This window comes from Hippopotamus amphibius, chromosome 2, assembly GCF_030028045.1.
Source record: "Hippopotamus amphibius kiboko isolate mHipAmp2 chromosome 2, mHipAmp2.hap2, whole genome shotgun sequence".
NCBI lineage: Eukaryota > Metazoa > Chordata > Mammalia > Artiodactyla > Hippopotamidae > Hippopotamus > Hippopotamus amphibius.
In genome coordinates, this window is record NC_080187.1 from 140,106,362 (window position 1) to 140,133,166 (window position 26,805).

The window sequence follows — 26,805 nt, forward strand, 5'->3', positions numbered from 1 at the left end:
GATCTGGCATTTTTGAGAGCACACTTGATTTTCAACAGGCTTCTTCTCCTTCTAGAAGCACAGATCAAGGAGAGAAGGTCCTTGGAATTAAACTTCTACCACTCATTAATGATGTGACCTTGGGGCAAATTATTCCAGCCTTGCTGGAATAATTTAGATTCTTCATCAGTGAAAGGGGAAAATAGTGGTATGATAGATATGTGATGAGGATGAAGTGAAATGAGATAAAGCACATAGAAATCTTACAACAGTGTCCAGTGCATAGTGGATGTTCAGTGAATGTTAGCAATTATTAATAATTAGTGGAAGCATCTTAGTGGCATCAAATACGAATGACATAAAGAATCATAGTGGTATGAATAATTTTCATTAGCTCTCATCTGGATTATTTTACATTCCTTCTGTTATTTTAGACTTTAAGTTTATAGGCAGCCCTATTTGTGAAAGCCAAAACTTCAGATTCTTACTTGCTGAATTAAGCCTAACGACCTCTTGTTCTTTCATCCATTTTTATGAGACAGCTGATATAATGAAAAAAAAGTTTGGTTTTGGAACAAACCCACACCTGGGGTTGAATCCTCTTTACTGTGCTTGTTGTGTGGAGCTGCTCAAGACACCTAAAATCTATGAGCCTCAATTTGCCCATCTGTAGAGTGTGTGTAATAATACCTTGAAAAGATATAAGTAGGATTAGAGATAAGATATTCCAAGCATTCTAATGATTACTTCTGGTGTCTCAGGTCCATTTATTCTACAAGCCTTAGCTGAACAGCGGCTAAGTCCAGGTACTGTGCCAAGCAGGTATACAAACAAATAAACACAATTCCTGCCATAAAGCGTGGGCAGTCAGGGAGAGACACAATGTGGTAAGAATTATGTAAAAGGGCAGATATCAGGGAAGGCTTCCTGAAAGAGGAAACGCTTGTGTTGAGTCTTGAAGGAAGAAGAAAAGTTGGCTGAATGAGGAAGAAGGAAAGCATTTCCATACAAAGGAAGAACAAGGGAACCATTTGAAATATAAAGGATGGATGTGGGACTTCTCTGGTGGTCCAGTGGTTAAGAATCTGTCTTGCAATGCAGGGGACACTGGTTCGATCCCTGGGGAACTAAGATCCCACATGCTGCAGGGTAACTAAGCTTGTGTGCCCCAAGTACAGAGCCCACGCACTCTGGAGCCCATGTGTCACAACTAGAGATAAGCCCGCGCACCACAACAAAGAGTCCATGCGCCACAGCAAAAGATCCCATGTGCCACAACTAAGACCCAACGCAGCCAAGAAAAAAAAAAAAGTATTAAAAAAAATAATAAAAAGGATGAATGTTATTGCCTTGCAAACATCCCTCAATAGGTTCATATAATAACTTGGAAAACAAAAATAACTTGATAAGGTCTCACTTTCTCATGGACAAATCTAATTGTAGCAAGCCAAGTGTTTCACTTTGGAGATTTATTGAACACTTCACTTTGAAGAAGGTGATCTTGGGAAAGTTTCGAGGTTTCTGAAGAGGGCAGTTTTGCTAAAGGTGGAGTTATCTCTGGAACTCTCCTGCTACAATGCAGCCACCAGGGGACTCCAGTGGGGAAGCCTGATGTTTGCTTTAGTTTCAGCTACAGCATAGACCCGGATTAGCATTGCAACTGAATCTCCTTTAGCTGAAACTCATCCTAAATGAGGTGGTATTCATTTTTCTTAAATTGCAGCCATCAGTGATCATCCTGGGGAGGGCTGGCTTATTAGTGGGGAACTTTTAGTCTTGATCACGAGAATCTTGTCCACCAAGCTACAGCTCAGGTGTGTGTGTGTGTGTGCGCGCGTGTGTGTGTGCGCACTGGGTGGGTGAGGAGGTAGATTTTATAGCCCAAACTACCATACTAAACTTTCCTTAAATCACTAGAGCCTGGGCCCACAGAAGCTCAAAAGCTAAAAATTATTCTGTTTCTCTTTCCGTTTCACTGTAGCCGTTCCCTGCCTGGAGTCGTTTTGGCTTGAATGGTGCAAAGAGCCTAGGGATGGGAATTTCATATTCTTATTTTCACTCTCTTTCTTGCTGTCTCTGGTGGCTGGTGGGGCAGGATTGAGTTTGCTTAGGATGGAGGTGCCTGTGGTGTTATTTCAGTGTATTTAATAGTCAGTGGGAAACCTAAAAAGAAGCAAGGCTCATGTCAGATGAGACCACTCTGACTGGCCTCTGGAGCATCTTATTGATCTTAAGGAAAGATGCAGGCTCTGTCTCCACTGCGTGTAGCTGAAAAACTTGGGGTGGCAAGGCACTAGATGTGTTTCCACCTGCCTTTACCTTCATGAATATGTATGTGGGGTGCGTGTGTTGTCACGCTCGTGCGTGTGAAGCTCTCTTCCACGTTTCGATTGGTTGTCAAAATGTTGACCATTTGACCAAGTTGTTGACTGTCTCATTTCACTTAGAAGAGAGTATAATTGACTAGGTTCAGCTAGGTGTAAACTGAATGTGCGTTTGCAGTGGAGCCTTTACGAGTGAAATCAGAGAGAATAAAAGGAAGAGCATATGTGGTTTGCATGCTTTCTGAGTTACCATCTGCTTCTTTACATATTTACTAATCATCAGAGCCTTAGCTCTGGAGAAACTACAGAACTTTGGGGAAATCTGGAGAAAGTAGATCCAATTAGGTATCAAGATCCAGATGGCATCTTTGGTGAAGATGCCATTTTGGGGACTTCCCTGCTGGTCCAGTAGTTTGTGCTTCCACTGCAGGGGTGCGGGTTCGATCCCTGGTTAGGGAACTAAGATCCTGCTTGCTAAGCAGTGTGGCCAAAGGGAAAAACAAAAGAGAGAGAGAGAGAGAGATGACTTTTTGAACATAGTCCTGTAATCACAAAGGATATAGGTCCTATTAATAGGATGCTGAAAAGCCGGGTACATTGTTGGGGATTTCTTTCTTTCCCTCGAATGACCAGGGATTCAGGGTGCCATGTTGGCAGAAGCTGAGGCAAAAGAAATGTGTAGCCTGATAGGTCACAGTCCATGTGACTACCAATTTCTCTTACTCCCGTTCTTAGTTTTATGAGTATTGAAGAAACCACAAAACCACCAGAAACAGTAGATTTTCTATTTCTTCCTTTCTTGCTCACTTGATTTGTTTTGCTTTGGTGGTGGTGATGGTGGTGGCGGGGGCGGGGGGGGGGGGTTGTCCTGAAGGTAGCAAAAGAGGCGGAAAAGAATAATCTGTGTTTTTTATATTTGCAAGAACACACAGAATAATTATCTGCTAGTTCTTCCCTCTCCCCACCCTTTCCCCCATGAAACCCCAAAGCACAAGGGACAAGAAAGCCAACGTTGTAAATGTTCAAAGGTGGAATTACATCTTTTGGTGTCCGGGTGTATTTTGCATTATAATGCAGCCTTGATGATAACATTTCTCAGGAAAGCCTGCACAGCTGTCTCAGCATCAAGAGGCAAGGAGGGAGCGTAACTGGCAGCGTGTGGGGAAAATATTGCTCAGAATGTACTTCTGGGTGCAATTTACTTTGATACTGTTCTCTGAAGTATCAAAATTGGTTCTTCATCTTTGACAAAGGAAAATGTGCATTCTCAAGCTGCAAGAAGCCGAGCCACCTTTGGGGTGACAAATGTATTCCTTTTGGGAAGAAAGTACTGTGTGGTGGAAAGAACAAAGGCTTTGCAGGCAGATCTGGGTTCGAGCCCTGCGTTGGCCACTTATTAGCCTTTTGACCTTTGACAAATGGATTTTTCTAAGCTTTTGTTCCTTTATGCACACAATGGGTTGTTGCAGTGATAAGATGACATACATTGTGTTGAGTTGGAACTCTAACATAGAGTAGCGATTGGTAATAACCCATCTGGCAGGTAGAAAGGAAAGGAGGAGCTGGACTCTGTGTGATCTGGGGAGAAGCAGGGGTTGAGGAACCCAGATTTGGGTAATAATATCTATGTCGGTAATAAAATCTCAGGAAGAACGAATTATTCACACTTTCCTCTGTTTTCTAACTCAGTGACTTTACAGCCTTCATTTTCAGACAGAGCAAGGAAAGGCCCCTGGCATAGATGCCACAATTAGGAGACAGATGGATTAACCTAGATGTTGCTGATTTGGGCTCATGACCTGGCAGTAAGCTCACGTCTCTATTGCTCGGTTTTCTAAATTTTGCTCACAAAGTGTTTCAAGTGCAGAACGTTTTGGCAGTATATAACACTAGAGGTTTATGGCATCTTGAATGCTAAATGACTGTTTTTCCCACCTTTCCCTCATTCTCCTTTCTTCTCCTTTCTCTTGTAGGAATCATTATCGCCAGAGCACAGCCGGCACAGGGGCAGCGTCTGGGAAGTGCTATTACACCCTCACCTTCGCCATCACCTTCCCGCACACCGAGGATGTCTGCTACCTGGCCTACCACTATCCCTACACCTACACCGGCCTCATGGTAACTTCCTCTCTACAGCCTTACTCCCGTCCGACTGAAGGGGCTCTTTGAGGTTTTCCTGGAAATATTCAGGAGACCCTGACATCCTGGTGGGGACCTTCAGCCATCCAAGGGAACCGGGGTTTGTTGTCTTGTTTATTTCCTTCCTTGGACACAGCACGAGGCTGAGGTCATGACCAGTGACATTCTGAGGCCCTGATGGCATATAGCGCTCTTCGTCTGCAGGTTGAGTGTGGGAGGCAGGGGGCAGGGGGACATTTCTTAGGGGTTCTATCTTTAAAAAGCCCTCAAATTAAGCAAGGGGAAATGATGTTGGAGTACGATTATTAAGTTAAAATGGGATAAAACCAGGCATGGACTCATTGAGAGGAGTGAAGCAGAGGGTGAAGAGGTGAAGCTTGGAAAAACTCCTTGAGTTCACCTTGCCCCCCATTCCCCATTTCCAGTGGTTCCCATGGCAATGGGCTAGAGGCTGCTAGAAGGATCCAGGATGGACCAGAAGGGTGGAAGATAAAACATTGAATCACTGGAAATGAGGGTCACAGTCTTTTCATGAGAGGAGGGTCATGTCAACCTGTCCAAACTCGAAGTCAGCGTCTGATGTCCTACCAGGCCCTGCACAGGGCTCATTGGAACAATCTGAGCAAACTGCTTAAACCGTGCAGTTTCCTGTCACTTGAAAAAGTTGGCAAACCATCCTTTCCCCCTAGCTATTTCATGGATATCCTGAGGATTAATGAGCTAAAGTATCCCCTATAAAGTACTTTCATCCTCTGTGTTAATGCAAAATGGTATTAGCATATTTATAATCATATGTGTATAAGCGAATATATGTATCACTTAGACTGAAGGATGAGCATTTTCGTTGCAAGTCTGTGATAAGGAGTTGGAAAAGGTGATAATCAAGAACGTCTTTCCCCTCAAAAGGAATGTTCAGGTATAAATAAGTTTTTTTTCTCCCTTGAGGAGTCATACCTTAAACCACTTGGCAAACTGCTTTGTAAAAGTACATCTGCCTTTCTCTCCATATGTTGGCTTGCCTAAAGAGAGATTTTTTTTTTTACTGTTTCCCAGATTGCAAAAGATACACAACTAGTATTATTTGTGTATTGCACTTAGAGCTCTCAAGAGCTTAATCCAAGAAATGTGCATTACGAGCTTTGCTGCAACAAGGCGTGTTTGTTTTAAATCACGCTTGTTACCTTTAGGGACTCAGAACAGGCAAGATTCATGATTCCCTGCAACATCTGTTCTGATTGTCTCGCCTGTGAAACCCGGCACACGAAAAGTCTACTGGGGAAGGGGGTTCTTTTTTGAATTTGGGTCTGCCTTTTCCATCGGGGGATGGATCTAACACTTGTTAGAGTATCTTTGACCTCGCGGAGATTCTCAGTGGCGATTAGTAGAAAAGTTGAGAATTCCAAGGGGTTTGGGAAATTGTCTAATTCACCTTATCATTTATAGATGCAAAAACTGAAGCCTAGAAATCTGACATTTAGGAAGTGGCCAAGCAGGGAAGTACTGGCCTTTGACATCTATTCCTGTCTGAATAGAAGGTCTGAAACTCCTTCAGCTGGCCTTGACTGCATCTGGTTGCTTACTTTGACTTTCAGACTTTGAATCAGCTTGCAGGCACTTAGAAGGACTCACTAAAGCATCGTGGAATAAAAATGGGATCATGTTTGGGGAAAAACACTATTCTCACCTGAACCACATCCATAACACCCAGTGTTATAGACAAAAAATCATGGGTTGTTGACTTGAACTCCATCATTGGAGGTTATATAATCTCACAACTTGATGACTATGTGCACCTATAAAAGTGGGCTGCCATTGCAGTAGCTCTAGCTTTTGTCTCTGGGACCACTCAGTACTCTTGTCAGACCAAAGCACAAGATCTAAAGTTTACAATCAAGAAATAGTTTAGGAGTCACGGAGGTCAAGTTTGGGATAATTTCATATTGAGGGGGGACAAAACCTCAAGAAAAGAAGACCCCACCATCACTTGATCTCAATGAGAGGAAGAGAGAGGTCTTGTTCATTGATGCTTATTGGCTTGTACTTTGGCTATTGACTGAATCTCTTCCCACTAGGGAAGTTTGAGGAGAGTTAATGAGAAAGAGAAGCAGGAAAAGGGATAGCTTTTCATTCCTTTTAAATGAGTAGAACAGAGTAAGAAAGACTATTTGTTACTTGAAGTGAGGAATGCATATACACGATTTTAGGTTTTACATTTCCAATAATGCATGGGCTTTGTCCTCTCCAGGTTTAAGACAATAATTGACTCTGTAACTTCTCTTTAAAAACTCTTCCTCCCATCATGGACAGAATGAGTACATTCTGTAATGCACACTAGTCATTTTTATTTTTGGCCATATCCTAAGGAGAAACAGTTTTCTTCCAACAGATCAGTGATAAATTAAATGTGAATGATACCCCAAGGGCAGAATTAACTGGATGTTACTTGGGGGTTATGCTGAGGGGTGGAAAATACATTTCTATGTGGAATTCACATTTTGTAAATCTCTTGTAATGTGGATTACGGTTTAAAATTATAGACATTTTTATAGCAGAGGACATGTATGTTGGATGTTTTTCAACATGAATATAATTTTGCAACCTTAAAAATTTTATTATTCTCTTATAATAAGAGAATTAGTATTTGGATCTTTCAAACTGATATCTTCCAGATGCTTGCCAGGAACTCCGCTGGATAATTGTCCAAATTATAGTATTAAAATAAAGCTAAAAGAAAGAAATACGGTACTATTGTAATCATGAAGCAAGCAAAAGGAGTTCTATTTAATCATCCATCTCAAGCTATCAATAATTGCAATGATGGTTAAAGTGTTGTTAGCAATACTTGTTAATGTGTTTGGATTATGTTCTGGATTGCCCCTAGGTAGCCAGGAGTATTGGTTGAAAATGGTGCCCCAAGAGAGTTTCTGGTGGACATTTTAGAGAGTAAGAAAATGGGATCTCACTGAGAACTTATAACTTAAGAGTTGGCAAGAGACAAGCAAAGGGATCGGAAGTAGGATGCATGTGTTGGGAGAGCTTAAGGCTTTTCAAGGGTAGAGTAGGGTTTTTCACCAGACACATATACCCACTGTGGTAGAGGCTACCAGCATTATCTTTAGAGATAAAATGGAGTAGTGTAGGGAGACAAAGGGAGGGGAGGAAGGGAGAGGGAGAGAGAAAGAAAGAATTGAGAATTAGAATGCTATATTCAGAATTGCTTATAAAGGGCTCACCTTTAAAATGTGTCAAATAAGAAATATTGACTTATATGTGGTAGATCAAAGATGCAATGAGTAAGTCATAAATCAGTATTGTCACTTAATCAATAGACAGGCACCTGTCTTTGTCTGGGCCAAAAGAAAGGACAGGCACCAATAAAGGGTCCTGATGTCGAGGAGTTGAACACAAAAAGCCATTCTGATGAGCTGAGGTGTGCGTGGATGGTGAAGTCATTGACCACAGGGACCCCTGAATTCCAGGGTTGTGAGTACAATGTAAGAACAAGTTTGGAGTCAGGCAGGACTGGATTTGGGTCTGAGCTCTGTGTTTTCTTGCAGCATAGTCATGGGCAAGCTATATAACGTCTCTCAGCCTCAGTTTTAACATCTGTAAAATTGGAACTATTGAAGTGGTTATTCTACTGGTTATCAAGATTACATGACTTGATACATGGAAAGTGTTAGCCAAGTGCCTACAACTAGTAAACAATATTAGGCGGTGACCATTGGAGCGTTTATTCTCTTTTTTATGATGACGTATGATCATTTTCTCTGTTGGACTGACTGGAAGATACCCATTCCACAATACATAATAAAACTAAAATTACGTAAAAAAAATCCAAACCAAGGACCAAAAAGAAATAAATACAAAATCTATTCACGGTTTTCTTAGGGTGGTTAATCATCATTATTTTTTTCTTTACTTGTTTTCCAAATCATCAGCAATATAGCTCTGTTTATTTATTTTTTCACAGATAATATTTTTATTTAACACTCAGGAAAAATAAACATGGGATTTCCAGGGTAGGGATTATGATAATAATCTGATGAGTAAGAAACTAGGAATCATTTATTAACTCATTCAACAAATATGTTTTGAGTGCGCCAGGCTTTCTGTTAGTCACTTGGCATGCTTATGAAGACAAAATTCAGGAGTGCATATTACAGTCAGGGTGCTTTGGGTAAATGAATTTATTATATCAGATGGTAACATTAGCTATGTAGAAAACATAAGTAGGGTAAGGAAAGTGTGATTAAGGTGGGAGAGTGAAAGATATCTATTTTAAAAATGGCAGTCCCAAGTCTGCAGCAAACTCGGCATGTTTTAAGGATAGCAAAATGGGGAATTCCTTGGTGGTCCCGCAGTGAGGACTCGGCGCGTTCACTGCTGGGGCCCGGGTTCAATCCCTGGTAGGGCAACTAAGATCCCACAAGCCATGCAGCAGGGCCAAAAAAAAAATTGTAGCAAAAAGACAAATGTGTCTGAAACAGATGGAACAAAGGCAAATGAATATGGAATGTGAAGGAAAAGACACAGTTATAAACCAGACCATGAAAAGTTCTTGTAGGACATGGCAAACCTACGTTATACACAAATTCAGAGAGCTCCAAAAGGAGCACAGGAAAGTATGAAGCTGAACTGCAATTAAATTATAGCTTGGTTTATTTTTAATGGAAAAAGGATATTTAAATCACCTTTTTTTTCTAATCGGCAAATCTGTGAATACACATCTAGAGATGAATCACTTCTTTCAGCCTCAAAGTGAATCTGTTTAACTTAGGGAGAGTAGTATTGGCAGACTGGGGTAGTTTGAGAAAGCTCATTAGAACCCGCTTACAGCATGTTCTATTGCTTTTTATTTAGCTTAAAAGTGTCATTTGTTCTCTTGTGATGAGAAGCCTTCGATTCTCTGATGAGTGTATTTAAGTGACAACTGAGAACTAGGCAGTACACACGTAAAATAGGCCATCTCCTTAGGGGTGAGCTTTCTTGTGAATTAGGGGGACAGGGAGTGTAGCAGTTTAGGGGATAACAGTGAGAAACCAATGATTTTTGAGTGCATAGTGCTTCTTACTTTATCAGCAGCCATCAGCAGGCTAACCTGCTGAAGTCAAGTGAAGTCTTTTATGGACGTGTTAAGGGAGTAGCTGATAAAGCAGAGTGGGCAGAAGACCCCTGCTGAGAGGCTCGGAGGAGGCTGCAGGCTCAGTTAACAGCCTGATGTCTTTCAGGGGTAGGTAGGATTTTCTCGGGAGAAGACAACCTCTCTGGGGGTTTCCATAATTGCCTTGAACTCATTCTCATTTTTAAAAAGAAACCCACCCGTGTGGCTTCCACAGGGCTGTTATTACAGTTGGTTGTTGGCACCTGCATTCAGAAGCCCTGCTTCTCTCATCAGCGCTCCCAACAATATCCTGTTAGACATGGCTTTGCTGGACCTGAGATGGGGGCCGTCACCTAAAAATCACTTTCAGGAGAACCATACAAAGTCCTTTGTTTTTTTTTTGCAAAAGGAAAACCAACAGAAGTTTATAATTGGTTTCCTTCTGGAAGTTGTCTGTGTGACTGGAATCAGAAAAACGCACCAAGCGCAGAGGTGTTACGTATTCGGTGGCAAGTGGAGTGGTCAGAGGGACAGAGATTTCATTGAGGGGCACAGGGACATGGCTGCATGAACGATAACAGAAAACCAGCTTAAGCTGAAAGATATTAGGCGTTTGTTGAGTTGTAATATTAGTAATCGTGAAAAATGTCATAATAAAAAATCAACAAAGAACTCATAGGAGAAGAGAATTTTCAAACTTTGCTTCCTCCAGGGTCCGCCTCTAGGGAGCCCATTAAGGTGACCGTGTTTTAAAGCAGTGGTCCCCAACTTTTTGGCACCAGGGACTGGTTTTGAGGAAGACAGTTTTTCCACAGTCCTGGGGTTGGCAACCCCCGTTTTGAAGGACAATGTATGTGTGCAAAAGACGGTTTTTCTTTTCTTTTCTTTTTCTTTTTTACTTTTTTCTTTTGTATCTAATTGTGTCTGATGACTTCTGTAGACAAAACTGCTTCCAGACCTGCTTCCCGTATCTGATTTATAAAATCTAGATTTTATTTTCTTTCAAGATTTGGCAAGAAGAGCTATGGCTTGTATGTAACTTTGTGACATCACAGAATGATGGCCACTACTTTTCTGGAGAAGGGTCTCTATCTCGCCCCCATCTCCCCCACTTCTCGTAGCCGTAATAAAATGTGAAAGAAATAGCTTTGACGGCATGAACAAAGCAAAAACCCTCATAGAAACCAATTCAGCAGACAGTGTTTCCCAAAGCATATTCTACAGCACTCCAGCGTCCTGAGATCTTTAGAGGAAAAGGGTTTAAGGGTCACGTTAATTCTTGAAACACTGTTTGCTAGTTTTTCTTCTGAGAGTTCACAATGCACATCAGCATGTTAAAGAAACTGAGCAGTCTGCATCCGTGAAAATGTTTCCATCCTCTGTGATTCACCAGGTCCCAGGTGCTTTGGCTGTGAATCTCCGCCCTTCCACACCCCAGTGCTTTGGAACATCCTGCAGGTTACATTTTGGGAAATGCTGCAGGAAAGGGTATTGATTTCCTAGTTTAGGGGCCTGGAATCTTGATAGTAATTGTGGGGCAGAGTCTAGGCAGTTCAGATTTCAAGAATTAACATTGGGAGCAATTTTCACCCAGAAATGTATGAAAGTGGTTAAAATAATTTGTTTATGATCCCAGAGTATCATCTAAATCCAGAGCAATCTTGACTCTATGAAGGTGCTGGAATTTCCTTTTACCAGCATGACTGAGACGTGGACGACATTCTGATGTCCTTGTCCTGTGCCTTCTCTCCTGGGATGCCAGATGGACGCTTCTATCAGGGTTTTAATGATACTGATTTATTATTGATTCTCTTTTTAATATAGGAATTTCTTTCCTAAGCTTTAAAATGGAGGATGTTTTTCTATTCCTCAATGGTTTTATTTTTGCTGGTTTTAAAACCATTTTTACTTAAGTCTAATTTCATTTAATTGTTGTCAGAAAATGTGGTGTGTACAATTTCTGCTTTTTAAAAAAAATTTAGTGAATTTTTTTATAGTCCTGCACATGATTAATTTTTGTTACAATTCCGTGAATGTTTGAGAGAAAAATAAAGGATGCTCTCGGTAAAGACAGTTTGACATATATCTATAAAAAACAATATTGTTCAAATACTCTCTATCATTTTTTTTGCAATTGATTTATTCAAGACTGAGGTACTGTTTTAAAGTCTCCCACTCCTAGTACAATTTTTTCCCCTTCTGCCGTTTTTGTGTTGTATATTTCAATTCTGCGTTATTTGATTCTTAAGATTTATGAGTTTTATATGTTCATTGTGAATTGTGCCCTTTATCAAAATAAGACTTTTAAATCCCATTTAATGCACTTGGTCTTGAAAATGACTTTGTCATATATTGCTATTGCCAGGCCCGCTTTAATTTATGTTTGCTTATCCATTTAGTTTCAATATTTCTCTTTTAAAATATTATAGTAGAGGCAAACAGAATAAGAAGATAATTTAGGAGTGTTTTCCATACACATCATGGGTCCTTTTTTTCATCTCTTTAAAAGTTTCTTTTATATACAATAGGCAGTGGGGTTTAAAAAAAAAAACTAATCTGAAAGTTTTTATCATTTAATAAGGCTGTTTAACCAATTTATACTTAAAACAATTTTTGTTGTTACTTCTGTCATTTTGGTTTTGTGCTACTTTCTGTGCTTCATTGCTTTTCTTTCTTTCTCTCTCTCCCCCTTCCCCATCTATCATTCCTCCTTCCCTCCTTCCCTCCCTCCCTCCTTCCCTCCCTCCACTCCTCCCCCCACTTCCCTCTCTCTCTTTCTTTCTCTTTTATGCAACATGGAGTGACCATATGTTTTATTATTTTTTCTACAGTGTTCATAATTCTACTAGTTTCTCTTTTAGTTCTTAAAAATATTTTTTGAACCTACATTTCTCCATCAATAATCACAGCTAAAATCGAGTGTTTCTTGTATGATGGGCACTTCTCATACACAATAAATGGCTAAATTATAGCAATTACTGAATAACATAGGTAATGCCATTTTATATACATTTTAAACATGAGAACACTGAGTCACAAACAGGTTAAGTATAGAATTTACATGACTTTTTTAGAATCTACAACCAAGCTGTGAACCCAGGCAGCTGACTCAAGAGCCTGCCCTCTTAGCCGTCTTGTTCTTCTGTCTTTCCATTAAATAATATTATGTCCATGTAAGTTGAAAAGTTAGTATTTTGTTTTACTTTATTCCTCACTTACACATTTCTTTTTAATTTCATTTTAGAACAGGATGATGAGATTAACATTTGACGATATGTGTTTTCTCCCTAAAGAGTTATTTTTTATATTTGTATTATGTAATAACTGTGTTTTCCAATAGTCATTTAGACAAACCTTGTTTAACTGAACTGTCCTTTTATATCATTCCTTCGTTTGATTTTGGGCAGCTGAAATTTGTCTTCAAGTTATTATTGTCAATAAAGATAAGATGATATGTTTTCTGAGCTCTCACATGGCTTAGCATGTATGAGCAGAAACTCGTGAGCAAAATCTTGGCTGGTTATAGGTTTACTCGATTATAATCCTTTGTACTTTCAAACGCTAACCAGTACTCCATTTCCTCTGGCTTCTAGCATTGCAAAAGGAGGTATGACCTAAGAACGACTTTTTGCGTAATCATATATGTACATGAATAGGTTTGTCTACACACACACAAAATCACTTTTAAAAATAACTTCAATTGTATGGTTCAATCCCCATTCTGCTCAACAAGCAGCGGTGATGTTGGGCTTAGCTTGACAATCAAACACATAAGACTAGGCTTTACCTGGAACCAAATGAACTCATCCTTGAGAAAGGCAAGCAACAGCACAGCATGCCTGGAAAGGGCTTTGTGAAGGTCCTGGACTCCTAGGCCCAGCTTTCTTGGTCTGAGTCACTTTGCTAGGAAAGCGTGTGGTCATGAGAGATGAAGCTGAGCTCAGCCTAGACAAGCCATCAGCCCTGGGGTCTCTTCAGCTTTCACACTTAGCTAGTTACATAGGGCCTTGGTGTTTGTGCAATTAGTTAGCCTCCTTGTCTCCTCAGGGTATGAGACTGCCTCCCAATCATCTCCACTGCAGGTGCATCACAGCAATACCTGGTACTCACCATCACTCGACAAACAGTCAGAAGAAGGAAGCACAAAGTTTTGGTCAGAGGCATGGACCTTAGCTGAATTCTCATCTTGAACCTGGGGTAGCCATGATCCTTCTAACTCCTTTCCTTACTATTGTGTCAAATGCTGGCTCCAAGAAATACCACCAGAACAACCTGTTTCTAAGACAGACCTAAGTGTATTGCTTACCGTGGTGTGTTAGATAGAATAATCCCCCACCCCCACCCCAAGATATTCATATTCTAATCCCGGAAACCTGTGAGGATGTTACTTTATGTGGCACAAAGGACTGTGCAGATGTGGTTAAGTTGAGCTTCTGCAGATGGGGAGATTATGTTGGACTATTAGATTGGGTCCAATATCATCACAAGGATCCTTAACCATGAGTGAGTGAGACAGAAGAGTCAGGGTCAGGGAAGGAGATTTGACCACGGAAGCCAAAGTGGGAATGATGTGATTGCTGGCTTTGAATAATGTGGAGGAAGACACCATGGGCAAAGAAAGCTGACCTCTGGAAGCTGGAAAAGGTGAGGAAATGAGTCACCTTCTGGAGCCTCTGGAATGAGCGCAGTCCTGCCAACACCTTGATTTTTGCACAGTCAAACCCACTTTGGATTTTTGACCTCTAGAACTGTAATACAGTAAGTTTGTGTTGTCTTCATTCACTAAATTGGTGGCCATTGGTTACAGAAGTGATAGGAAACTAATATATTTGATAAGGGAGAATGTGACAGAGTCTTGATAGTGTCTCAAAGTGAGAAGGGTAAAGCCGGGCTATTTATTAAGACTTTAAAGTTTTGTTAAGAGCAGGTATTTTAATGTAGGGGCTTGATTAGTATTGGGTAAAGACCATGATGTAATGGTTTAAGATTGATAGACTCTAAAAGGCAAGAATCTTGAGAAGAGACATCAACAAGTCATTGATACTTTCTATTAAAGAGTTGATAAGATGTTCCTGAAAAATGATACATTTATGAAAAATAAATTTATTTGTAATTTTGATTTTCCTGGGCAGACAGGGAATAATAAGTCATATTAATCAAGGCAACAGGCTGTGTGAAGGCACATGATTTGGGGTCTCAATTGTAAGGAGGATGTGATTCAGGGTCAAGTTTTCAGGTATCCCTGAAGCTACAGGAAAGGCCACGGAATCATCTGGTAATATTTTCTTTCCTTGGGACTTTTTCTTTTTCCTTGCAAGTCAAATGTTTCAATAGAGTACAAGTAGATTTTAGTCTATTCCTACCCAGATGCTAGGATTTTTACTTAGTTTAGGAAATTCTTTTTCTTCTTTCCCAGTGTATTGGTTTTCTATTGCTTCTGTAACAAGCTATCAGAAATTTGGGAGCTTAAACAATTAAAAAAAATCTTACAGCTCTTCTGGTGAGAAGTTCAACATGAATAGAAATCACTGGACAAAAACTGAGATATTGGAGCTGTATTCCTTCTGGAGGATGGTGGAGGAGAATCTATTTCCTTGCTTTGCCAGCTTTTAGAGGACACCACATTCCTCAACTTTTGACCCCTTTCCTCCATCTTCAAAGCCAGCATGGCAGGCTGAGTCCTTCGCCTGTGGTTCTGGTCCTTTGTGGCTGGGGAAAGTTCTCTGCTTCTAAGCATGTGTGATTAGATTGGCGCCAACTGGTTTATGCAGGATATCCTCCCACCTCAAATAGACCTCAATCCATCTCTTTGGCCACATAAGGTAACATATTGACAGGGTCTGAAGATTAGGGCATGGACATCTTTGAGGAGCCATTATTCTGCCTACCACCTCTATAGTAAATCCTTTTCACATGTAAACACTTCCTCTACCTTTTGAGGGCACTACTCCCTTTTTCATAAGCTATATCATGAATCTCTTGTAAATATTTTCATATGATTCATGTTTGTTTCATTTGTCTAGCACGCTTGTTATTTGTCAAAAAACAAGGTGGGCAGTTTTTCCTTTGCCCTCTTAATTCCTATTTGATTGTGTTCATACCTATTTGATCTTTAGCTGAAAGGACCGTTTGGTGCACTAATGTTCTTGCGTTGGAGAAGGGCCGCTTCCCTCTCACTGGTAACTGAAGTCACTGGGTTCCTATTGTTAGGGTACACAGTGCAGTTGGCAGGCAATCTCTTAACCACTTGATGACTAATTCCACTGTTTGGGTTATTGAAAGTATCTTCAGTCTTAAAGATTGTTGACCAAAGAACCCTAGTTTCAATGGTTGCCCCATTTCTGTATCTTTCTGTGTTTTAAATGAGTGTTTAAAAGGGAGGGTATTGGGGTGGGATGAATTGGGAGATTGGGATTGCCATATATACATTACTAATAAGAAAAAAAATCAAATTGTATGCAGTTTATTTTTAAAAAAAATAAAAAATAAATAAAAGGTAAGGTAGGGAAAATAAATTGCTCCCTGTTAGAGGTTCTTTTCACTTAGCATTCTCCCTGGATCAACTGCTTTCTATTTTCCTTCAGTATGTTCCCAACTTTCCTTATACTGCTTGATTCTACAGTACTCTGTGGTGCCAAAGCTCTGTCTCATGTTCCCAGTGTCCTGCATGTACACTGTCTTCATGATAACAGCATTCTTTACATGCCACTGCCATGGGAAGAATGCTGTATGCCCCTGCTCTTTCGCTTTCAGTGCAACTTGAAAACAGATATTCTATTGTGCAGACATAGGCAGGCATGATGCTTCCTGTTCAGCCTCATTGAACTTCTTCCAGGGATTAGGAAGAGCCCCCCTTTTAAATCACTTAATGCTCAGTGTCAGGCAGATTAGATTAACAAAAATACTTCCCAAACTATAAGGAGTTAACGTGAATATAAGCTTTGTTGCTGCTTTCACCTATTGCTATTATTGAAAATCTTAATATACACTTCTGTTTCATCTCTGCTCCAGACTCACCTTGACATTCTGGAAAAAAGTGTGAACCCCAAGCAGGTCTACTTCCGGCAGGAGGTTCTCTGCCAGACGCTAGGAGGGAATTCCTGTCCACTGGTGACCATCACTGCCATGCCCGAGTCTAACAGTGCTGACCACCTGGAGCAGTTCCGTGAGTAAAAGGCGGACCCTCTTCTTTGAAGATTTGGTGGTGAGGGTGGGGGAGGGCGGGTGGGGGCCCTCCCAGTCTTGGAAGCACTCTGTCTTTTTGAGATCAGAAGCTCCATAAAGAGTTGGGGACTGGTCTACCTTTATAGAAATACACCCCAACTATTCTTGATATGACCCAAAGGGTAAGTATTCATGTTGCTCTGTTATCAAAGGGAGGAAAAAAAATAAATTGCAAATTGCCAGAGAGATGAAATGACTTGCTGGAATTGTGAGCAGTTTACAAGTGACAGTCACTTCTCCTAAAACAGGACCGGGACTGGAAAATGAATCACATTTTCCAACTTCTAGTCCAGGGACTTTTCTCACCATACTTACTGCCACTCTACTGCCCTCATGCTCAATCAAGATTTGGAAAGGAAGTAAGCTGAGTCTTGGAGCACTGGCTGAAGAATTCCCTTGATGACCTGGTTACAGTTTGGATCTGAAGAGCTGATGGTGTGGAGGAATCTGTAGCCAAGAACTGTAAAACCAAACCAAAACACACAGCCATACACACACACACACTTGCACAGACAAACAAATGCCCATTTAATGTTAGAGTCCTGAGCACAAATGTGATTTACTTGTAAACAACCATCTTTTAAAGTTTACCCCTGACATGGTTTTTGACCTTAGATAAGGCAAGAAAAACCAAACAGAATGAGGAATGCTTTTTAATGCGGAAAAGTTTGTGAGATGAAAGAAAAGACTAGGGAACAAAAATCCAGCTAATTTATCCCCCAAAGATGCAGCCTTACCTGATGGAGTGCTAACTGCATTCAGGTGAATCTTTGGTGGCTAGGAAATGTAATTTCTCACACCCCATCAACATCTGACAATGAATGCTTAACTATCTGGCTAATCAACAACTGATTATCCCATCTGAATTAATAGGGCCTTAAAATGCTTTAATGAATAATAAGGGATTTTCCAAAAATTCTCTTATGTGTTTTATGCATTTAAGAGCAATTTCTGTAACAGTCACTGAGTCCTTCCCTTGAAGATAAGCAGTTCTTGAAGGTTAGAGATAGTAATCTTTCCAGTGTAACCTTCATAGAACAATTATTTATTTAAGAAAGTGGATCTATGTACGTCTGCATTTTGCAGGCTCAGTTTCTAAATAGGAGCTGAGCGGTACCCAGTGAGTAATTATGACAAGGAGCTGCCTCTGTTTTTGCATTTTTATTTATGCTGACAATGGTGCTTTTGTTGATATCATAACCACAGAGATCATTCTTACTTTAAGGAGAGGACTTGAAACACAGTAAAAGCTCCTGAATAATTTGGCACTCCAAAATAGTTCAGTTTAAAAAAAGAAGAGAAAATATCTCTTAGCACACCTTCATAGGAATCAAAGGAGGCTGGTTTCTGCTTGTGGTCTAAGGTAATAATAAATGTATACTCTTGATTTGGGGGTGGGTGGGTGGTGGTGGCAGGACAGCTGGAAGCAGGACCTTGGTCCTTGTCTTCTCTGAAGAAATAATTCAGTAAAGAGAACAAGACTGTGAAACAAAGCATTTATTAGAAGCAAAGAACATGTGGTGATACCTCATTGTGGCTTTGACTTGCATTTCTCTAATGATTAGTGATGTTGAGCATCTTTTCATGTGTTTGTTGGCCATCTGTATGTCTTCTTTGGAGAAATGTCTATTTAGGTATTCTGCCCATTTTTGGACAGGGTTGTTTGTTTCTTTGATATTGAGCTGCATGAGCTGCTTGTATATTTTGGAGAGTAATCCTTTGTCATTTGATTCATTTGCAAATATTTTCTCCCATTCTGAGGGTTGTCTTTTCATCTTGTTTATGGTTTCCTTTGCTGTGCAAAAACTTTTAAGTTTCATTAGGTCCCATTTGTTTATTTTTGTTTTTATTTCCATTACTCCAGGAGGTGGGTCAAAAAAGATCTTGCTTTTTGTGATTTATGTAATAGAGTGTTCTGCCTGTATTTTCCTCTAAGAGTTTTATAGTGTCTGGCCTTACATTTAGGTCTTTAATCCATTTTGAGTTTATTTTTGTGTATAATGTTAGGGAATGTTCTAATTTCATTCTTTTACACATAGCTGTCCAGTTTTCCCAGCACCACTAATTGAAGAGGCTGCCTTTTCCATTGTATATTCTTGCCCCCTTTGTCAAAGATAAGGTGACCATGTGTACGTGAGTTTATCTCTGGGCTTTCTATCCTGTTCCATTGATCTATATTTCTGTTTTTGTGCCAGTACCATACTGTCTTGATTACTGTAGCTTTGTAGTATAGTCTGAAGTCAGGGGGCCTGATTCCTCCAGCTCCAGTTTTCCTTCTCAAGATTGCTTTGGCTCTTTGGGGTCTTTTGTATTTTCATACAATTTGTATAACTTTTTGTTCTAGTTCTGTGAAAAATGCCATTGGTAATTTGACAGGGATTGTATTGAATCTGTAGATTGTTTTGGGTAGTATAGTCATTTTCACAATGTTGATTCTTCCAGTCCAAGAATATGGTATATCTCACACCAGTCAGAGTGGCCATCATCAAAAAATCTAGGAATGATAAATCCTGGAAAGGCTATGGAGAAAAGGGAACCCTCCTGCACTGTTGGTGGGAATGTAACTTGATATAGCCACTATGGAAAACAATATGGTGATCCCTTAAAAAACTAAAAATATAACTACAATATGACCCAGCAATCCCACTACTGGGCATATACCCTGATAAAACCATAATTCAAAAAGATACATGTACCACAATGTTCATTGTAGCACTAGTTACAATAGCCAGGACATGGAAGCAACCTAAATGCCCATCAACAGATGAGTAGATAAAGAAGATGTGGCACATATATACAATGGAATATTACTCAGCCATAAAAGGGATGAAATTGAGTTGTTTGTAGTGAGGTGGATGGACCTAGAGACTGTCATACAGAGTGAAGTAAGTCAGAAAGAGGAAAACAAATACCATATGCTAACACATATATATGGAACCTGAAAAAATGGTACTGATGAACCCAGTGACAGGGCAAGAATAAAGATGCAGATGTAGAGAACAGACTTGAGGACACGGGGTTGGAGGGAGGGAGCAAAGGGGAAGCTGGGATGAAGTGAGAGAGTAGCATTGACATATATACACCACCAAATGTAAAATAGATAGCTATTGGGAAGCTGCTGCATAACACAGGGAGATCAACTCGATGATGCGTGATGAATTAGAGGGCTGGGATAGGGATGGTGGGAAGGAATCATGGAAGGGAGGGGATATGGGGATATATGTATAAATGCAGCTGATTCACTTTGTTGTACAGAGGAAACTGGCACAACAGTGTAAAGCAATTTTACTCTAATAAAGATCTGAAAAAAAAATTAAAAACTTGAAGAAAAAAAAAACCATGTGGAAGAGCACACGGGTGGACTCGTGGAGTGAGTTGCTCCCAATAAGGGTGGCGTAGGTCACTTATATGGGGGCGATCTTCCGGGTTGTCTCTGGCTGGTCATCATCTTGCTGGTGCCCATATTTGGCCTGACTCAGGGTCCTTCCTGGTGGCGCCTACTCTCTCAGCCAAGATGGAATCTCACGTGAAGGTTTCTCTGGGTTTTGGCAGGACATAATATGGGGTGGCATTTTTTTCTCCCTTTGACCCCTTTGCTAGACTGAGGACCTTCTATGTGCATGTCTGGGCTGGGAAACTGCCTTGACCTCAAGAATGAAAAAAATGTGGTCACTTTCTCTTTCACCCATTCAGAACCTATGCTCTTGCTAGTATCTTATCTCAAAGTGTCAAGAGGAGACCAGCTGCAGCTGTTCAGTCTGGGGCTCACCTATCTCCTATCTCACTCTCATGTATCATTACAATGTTCTTTCTTAAACACGTGCCAGTGTGTCAGCTGTTGTTCATCTCAAGATGGGCGGGTGTGGAGAGGGCCCAGATAGTGGTGAAATAAATGCTGTTTGTTTTCTTTTTGGCATAATTGACTTGCAAGTGACAATCGTTGAGCTAGATCCTGAGAAAAGACTAATGAGGGCTGACTTAACAGGTGTGTCAAGTGTACAGTTGCACAGGTCCTGTGCTTAGAAGGGCCTTGAACTTTGTTCAATGTTCTCTGACACCAACATGAAAATCTTAAAAAAAAAAAAGTTTTGAAGGAGGGGCTTTGCATTTTCATTTTGCAGCGTGCCCTCACATCGAGTAGCTGGTCCTGGGACTAATCTAAGGTCATAGAGCTAAAACGTGAAAAGACTAGTGCCCTGCCCATGCTACCATCCTTTACTACTTCTAAGTATACGAGAAGAGTTCCTACCTATCTTGTGCAAGGTAGGTAGGAACTCTTACCTATACTCTGAAAGTCTTATGTGTATGGGTTATGTAGCTGGTTGGTATCTTTCATAACGGGGCTGAATCAGGACTCTCCATTTTTACAGATGAGGTAGGTGGGGCTCAGGGAGGTTAAGTACCACAGTCAGTGGTGGTGCCTGATTTCTGATTTTCTTGTTCTCATTCCTGGGTCCATACACACAACAGATGTGCTAACACAGTCATCAGAACAGGGGTTCAGCATCACTATTCAGGCTCCACTCTGTGATCCAGAACTTCCCCTCCTCCCTGTTCTATGTCCTCACATTGTTGCAAGCTAGCTTAGTTGCTAAAGCAACTCACAGTAAATTGACCACAAATAAATGTATTACCCTCTTCCTGCTCACAGTGAATTTTATTTTCCTCCTTAACCCAGTGGAAGCATTTTCATGGTGGATGTTTCAGACACTGTGGCAGGAAGGAAAGAGGGAGAGAACATTCAGAACACTCCAGACCCCTCAGATCCCAGCACAGAGCTGAGATCGCAGGGCCTGGGCCTCAGTGCTGGGAACGTAGTCCCAGACGTGCTGCAGAATCAAAAGTGTGTTTAGCAGGTTTCAATACATACACCAACACACTCCATTGCTGTATTTCTAAAAAAAGACAGGAAAAGATCTCAATATACACATCATCTACCCTCCAAAATGCAATTAACCATGCCTATAAATCAGAAATGAAAAGGTAACTTTCTTTGAACCGCAAAATGTGACACATTGTTTTAGGACAAGAAAATAGCAAATGAGCCAGCAGCCCAAGACTCCCCTGCCTCCAGTCTTCCCCCCAGGTGAACTTCAGTTGTCTTACCTGCTTCTTGCCTCCCAGGGACTAGGCCTGCTTCAGTTTGCAGGTGTATTTAGCTGTGATTTGGCTAGTTTCCGACTCAGTGGCTGCCACTCGCCCCTCATAAGGAGGTTTTGTGCACTGAAGACTTTCTTTCCACTGTGTAGGATTATCACTTCAGTCTTATTTTAGAAACCCAGGAAATAAGAGCATGGCTACGGGGCCCTGGGAGAAAGTCCCTGCTGGAGACTGGTCCCTGGTGGTCTGGCCTAAAGTCCCAGCCCAGGGGATTGTTTAAAACAATTTATCGATTACTTTTAGTTCTTCCTAGGGTCTGGGCTCCAGAGAGTCTCCTGGAAGGATTTATTTGGTTTGATTTATATTTCAAAAGTATTTTTTTAAAAAAGATCTTTTCCTGGAAACATTTAGCCTTACTTTCTTGATAAATATATTTTCGGTTCAGTAGTAGCCAGATTTCCCTGGTGTATGTTTGATGACTTTCCTGAGAACTGAGGGCGGGTGCTTTCCCACAACAGTCCTCGGAGAGAAGGCTCACTTTTCAGCTGGAGATCTGAGCCCTCAGAGCCCAAATGCTGGCAGGTCACCAAGAGCAGAGTCACTCTCCGTCCTTTTCAGTGGGACAGTAACAGGGAAGTTCTCTGAGCAATTGTCATTGAGGCCGGAATGGAAGAGACAGTCTTGAAAAGAAATGGATGATAAAAGGGAGCTGTTACCAAAGGATAAATAGCTCATTCTAGCATCAGAGAATCTCAGTGGATGAGATGAGGCATCAAGGAACTAGGAAGTCCAGTCCCTTCTTAAATGCTACGATTCCAGAGGTCAAAAGATCCCTGGACATTTGGGGTTTGCAAAGCAGAGGGTGAGTGAGGAGTGAATAGAATCCAGGAGGATGGGATAACGGCTCCGACAGGTTGGAACAGAAGGCATCGGATGAGCAGTTCTGGGGGTAGGTGTGGTAAGCAAGACCTATCCAGGACGTGGATTCCAGTGCTTTCTGTGCCTACTGTCTGTTGGTTAATGGTGTTCTGGCATAATGGCACTTAGCCTAGTTAAATCCTTTCACACATTGTACGTTAATAGGTATTCTGATTAACAGAGCCTTTGGATATACAACTTCCAGGTAGAGAGTTGAGAAGTCATGTTTTCTTTGCTTTGTGTACTCTTCAGGAACGGTGCGTGTGTGTGTGCGCACGCACGTGTGTGCTTTTTTGGATTTGAACTGAGAGAAGATACTGAATTTAAGGAGAACTAGAGAACAATTCAGAAGGTAAACAAAATTCTTTGGTGGGGCTGAGCATTGTTTCCTCAGACCCCAGCATTCGCCCTGGCCTGCTTCCTGCTCTTGCAGAAGTGCTGCCTTTGCTGTCTTGGGTCTCCCTATACGTGTCATTATCTCCATTTTGCAGATGGCCAAGGTCAGCCTCACGAAGGGGAAATAACCAGACTGAGGCCCCATGGGAAGAGGTTGCGCAGGGAGGAGACCCCAGGTCTCTGCACCACGGTTCCAGAATATACCCCCACCTTAGCGTCTGCCCTCCCTGGGAAATTCCCCAGAAATACACACAGTCCAAACACACTGCTTATTAAAGACCATCACCTTGTTAACTTTTCTATTTTCTCCGCATTTCCCTCATTACCTCACATTTTCCGGTTTTTGTTTGTTTGTTTTGTTTTCCTTTGGTTTGTTTTTTTGGCTACACTGTGTGGCATGCGGGATCTTCGTTCCCCGACCAGGGATCAAACCCGTGCCCCCTGCAGTGGACATGCAATCTTAACTACTGGACCGCCAGGGAAATCGTTCACATTTTCAGTGACCATTAAAATGGTCAGTCCAGGGAAAGCTGACTTCCTTTTTGGTTTGGGGAACTAAATCTCTGAAATGGATGCTTCATTTCTCTCTCAGGAGCTTTTTTCCTGATTCTTTTCCCCTTTGGACATCTATCCATCCAACCTTTCTTATAACAGTATTGTCTTGACCATCCTCAAGAACGACCTGAGAGGGGAAACGAATTTGTGGAGATTATCTGAGGGAAAAATGTCATTCTCTTATTAGAAACTCTCACTTTCCAAGTGACTAGTGGCTGACTGACTCACCGACTGGTGAGAAGCCAAGAAACAGCAAAGGTGGATGGAAGGGGGCGGATCTGCTATTTTTGCCCTCGGAGACACCTCCACTCTGCATTTATTATAACCTGAAAGAGCAGAGTGTAACCTTTCTATGGCTCTGGAGGTGAGGTAATCTCACGGCACTACCACAGCCTCCTGTGGCTCACACACTCTTCTTTCCGGGGGGCCTGAGATGGGGGAAGCAAGGGGCTGCGTTTGCTGTTGTTAAAGAATACCTTTCTCTTGTTCTTTCTCTTAAAAACATTCTTACAAGAGCAATGTTCTATTCAGCCTGCCATTATGCTAAGAGCTTTTCCTTGGAAGACAATAGCTGTTCTCAGAAAAAAAAGATTTACATGGGGTCCCCAGGGGATAATGAGCTACCAGATGGCACCTGCCTCAGGTTGGGAGTTGTCACTTGTAAGTGGTTTTAAATTAGAACGGAGTGGAAGAATACACAGTTACAGAATTCCCCTTTTGGCTTCTTTGCATATCATTTTCTATCCTCTCTAGCCTTTGTCTCTTTCTGAGACACCTGATCAGGTATGAAAAACAGAGCTTTCCAGTGAGGAGAGTGCGAAGGGACGATAGTGGTCCAAGGAAAACAGAAACCCAAAGTGGAAACCTCTCATTCTGGAAGTTTCTGTTTCTTTTTGTCCACCCTCCCCCTGCCCCCTCACCCCTGGCATGTGGCGCCACGTATTACTAAGGGATCACTGAATACTAGAGCTGGAAACATCCATGAAGACTTTGGAGTCCAGATTCCTCAATTGTTAGTTAGCAATTGAAGGTCAGAAGCATGACCTGACCTGTTTCAGTCACCTGGCAGATGGGGTTCTAGACCTCAAACCTCTTGTCTCCTAGTTAAATCATGTGCTTTTCTTTTTTTGTAAAGCACTGCTTCTGACAAATATTAGAACCAAAAAAATTAACTACGAGAATGTGAAAAGATTTCTCTCTATGGAAACTTTTAATAAGAGGAGTTAGAATTAGAAAAACTGAATTGTATCCTTTTCTTGTCTTGGGATGGGATTTCCATCTCTTCAGGCAACTAGGGCTAGGAACCATGGTAGATATTAGGAATATAGAGATGACGAGTATGTGATACCAGCCATTGAGACACTCATGATCAGTATTGTGTCTCTGTGTGTGTGTATTTGTGTGTGACAGTCATGTTAACAGGCCATTATGATACAGCAAGTTATACCAGAACAAAGTTCAGTGGAAGTGCAGAAAAGAGAGCATTTATCTTCATGGTAGACTCAAAGGGGGATTGGTACCCACGGGGGAAGCTATGCAAATCCCATATGCATGATGGTCTTATATTGACACAGCTTTGCTTTCAAAGAAACCTTAGTGGAGAATCCCAAAACAATTTAAAGAACTGCTTGAATCTTTCTTGAGAAAACATGAAACGGGGGATATTTAACACATCCAAAGCATCATAAATTCATCTTTCCTCATCTTTCTTACTGCTGTCAATCTGCACACACAAATAGTGGTTCACAGTAATACCACATTTTTTCAGTACAAACCCTCAAAACTATGACATTTAGACCGGTTGAGTAACTCCTTTCTACTTCCCATTTTGGCCCACTCACTCCAAGAAAAGGAAGGCTAAGAATTCTTTCTCCTTCGAAGTATGGTTGGAGGGATTGGGGAAAGCTGTAAAACCTTACAATTGAATAGTTTTGCTTACACCCAATCACGTAGTTTCCACTTACAAAGTTTTTGCATGATATATCATTTCGTCCTTATAGTTCCCTTGTGAGTTGAGGAAGAAAGTAATTATGATGCCTATTTTATAATGATAAAACTGATATTCAGTGCCAATGCCATTTGATCTGCTTCTTGAAGTCAGACTGCTACATGCAGAGAAATGGAGGAGTGTCTTTTCAAGTAGGAAAATAGCTTTTGCTGAGACAAGGAGGCCTGGAAATGATGCTGTGAACATCTCAGGGTGCCAGGACTACAGGATGGTGGATTGGTCATGGGGTTAGACAATAAGGTGGGAAAGGTAAGTTGGGCTGCGTGGTAAAGAACCTTATTCTTCACGTTAGTTTCTCCTGAAGGCAATAATGAGCTAATAAGATGTTTTTAAAAGCAGAGAAATGACAAAATCAGATTCATTTTGGAGGAAGATTCTGTGGCAGTAATATGGGGGAATTCTGGAGTGAGAACACAGTGACACGTTGCCCAGCACAGAGAAATTCTTAAGCATGTAGACCATAGTTCATTCTCTCCGGGGTTCTAATCTTGGCTCTGCCATTTGTCAGCTTCATGACCTTGGAAAAGATGCTTCAAAACTCCATGCCTACATTTTCCCATTTATAAATTGCAGATAATAATAGTACCTTCTTCATGGGGCAATCTGAAGCAAGTAAAGGCCTAGAACAGTGCCTGGCACATAGTGAGTATTCAAGAAATAATAGCAATTGTTAGCCCTCTATCCGGACGCTGAGGTTCCCAAGGAAGAGAAGCCTATGGAAATGGGAAGGAAGGGTCTGAATATAGGAGACAAGTCTAAGTTACAAGTGAGAGGTCTTGGTGATTGATTGGGAGGACAGATAAAGGGGAAGGAGTTGAAATATTTCTCCTTTGGGTGATAAGTGCACAGTTTAATGCCAATAGAATATATGAGAGAGTAAGACCGTTGTGGACAGATATTGAGTTCAGTGTTGGAAATGTTCATTTACAGAGGCCTGCAAATTATATAAGAACTCAGGCTAAACTTAATTATAAAACCAATATGCTATAAAATATAATCTGTTTCAGAGGGAAATAAAACAAAGTTTGCATTACCTGAATAATTTTCTCAATTAGCAA

At 41.1% G+C, this 26,805-nt stretch overlaps 1 protein-coding gene across 1 annotated transcript in view; it reads left to right on the plus strand.

The window, feature by feature from the left end:
- The window catches only part of AGBL1 (AGBL carboxypeptidase 1), a 746,106-nt gene that overhangs the window by 162,298 nt on the left and 557,003 nt on the right, over positions 1-26,805 (plus strand). Inside the window, exons 16-17 of the mRNA XM_057720719.1 lie at positions 4,277-4,421; positions 16,558-16,711. Of these exons, the coding sequence (XP_057576702.1) occupies positions 4,277-4,421; positions 16,558-16,711 (299 nt within the window). The remainder of the gene's footprint in view (positions 1-4,276; positions 4,422-16,557; positions 16,712-26,805) is intronic.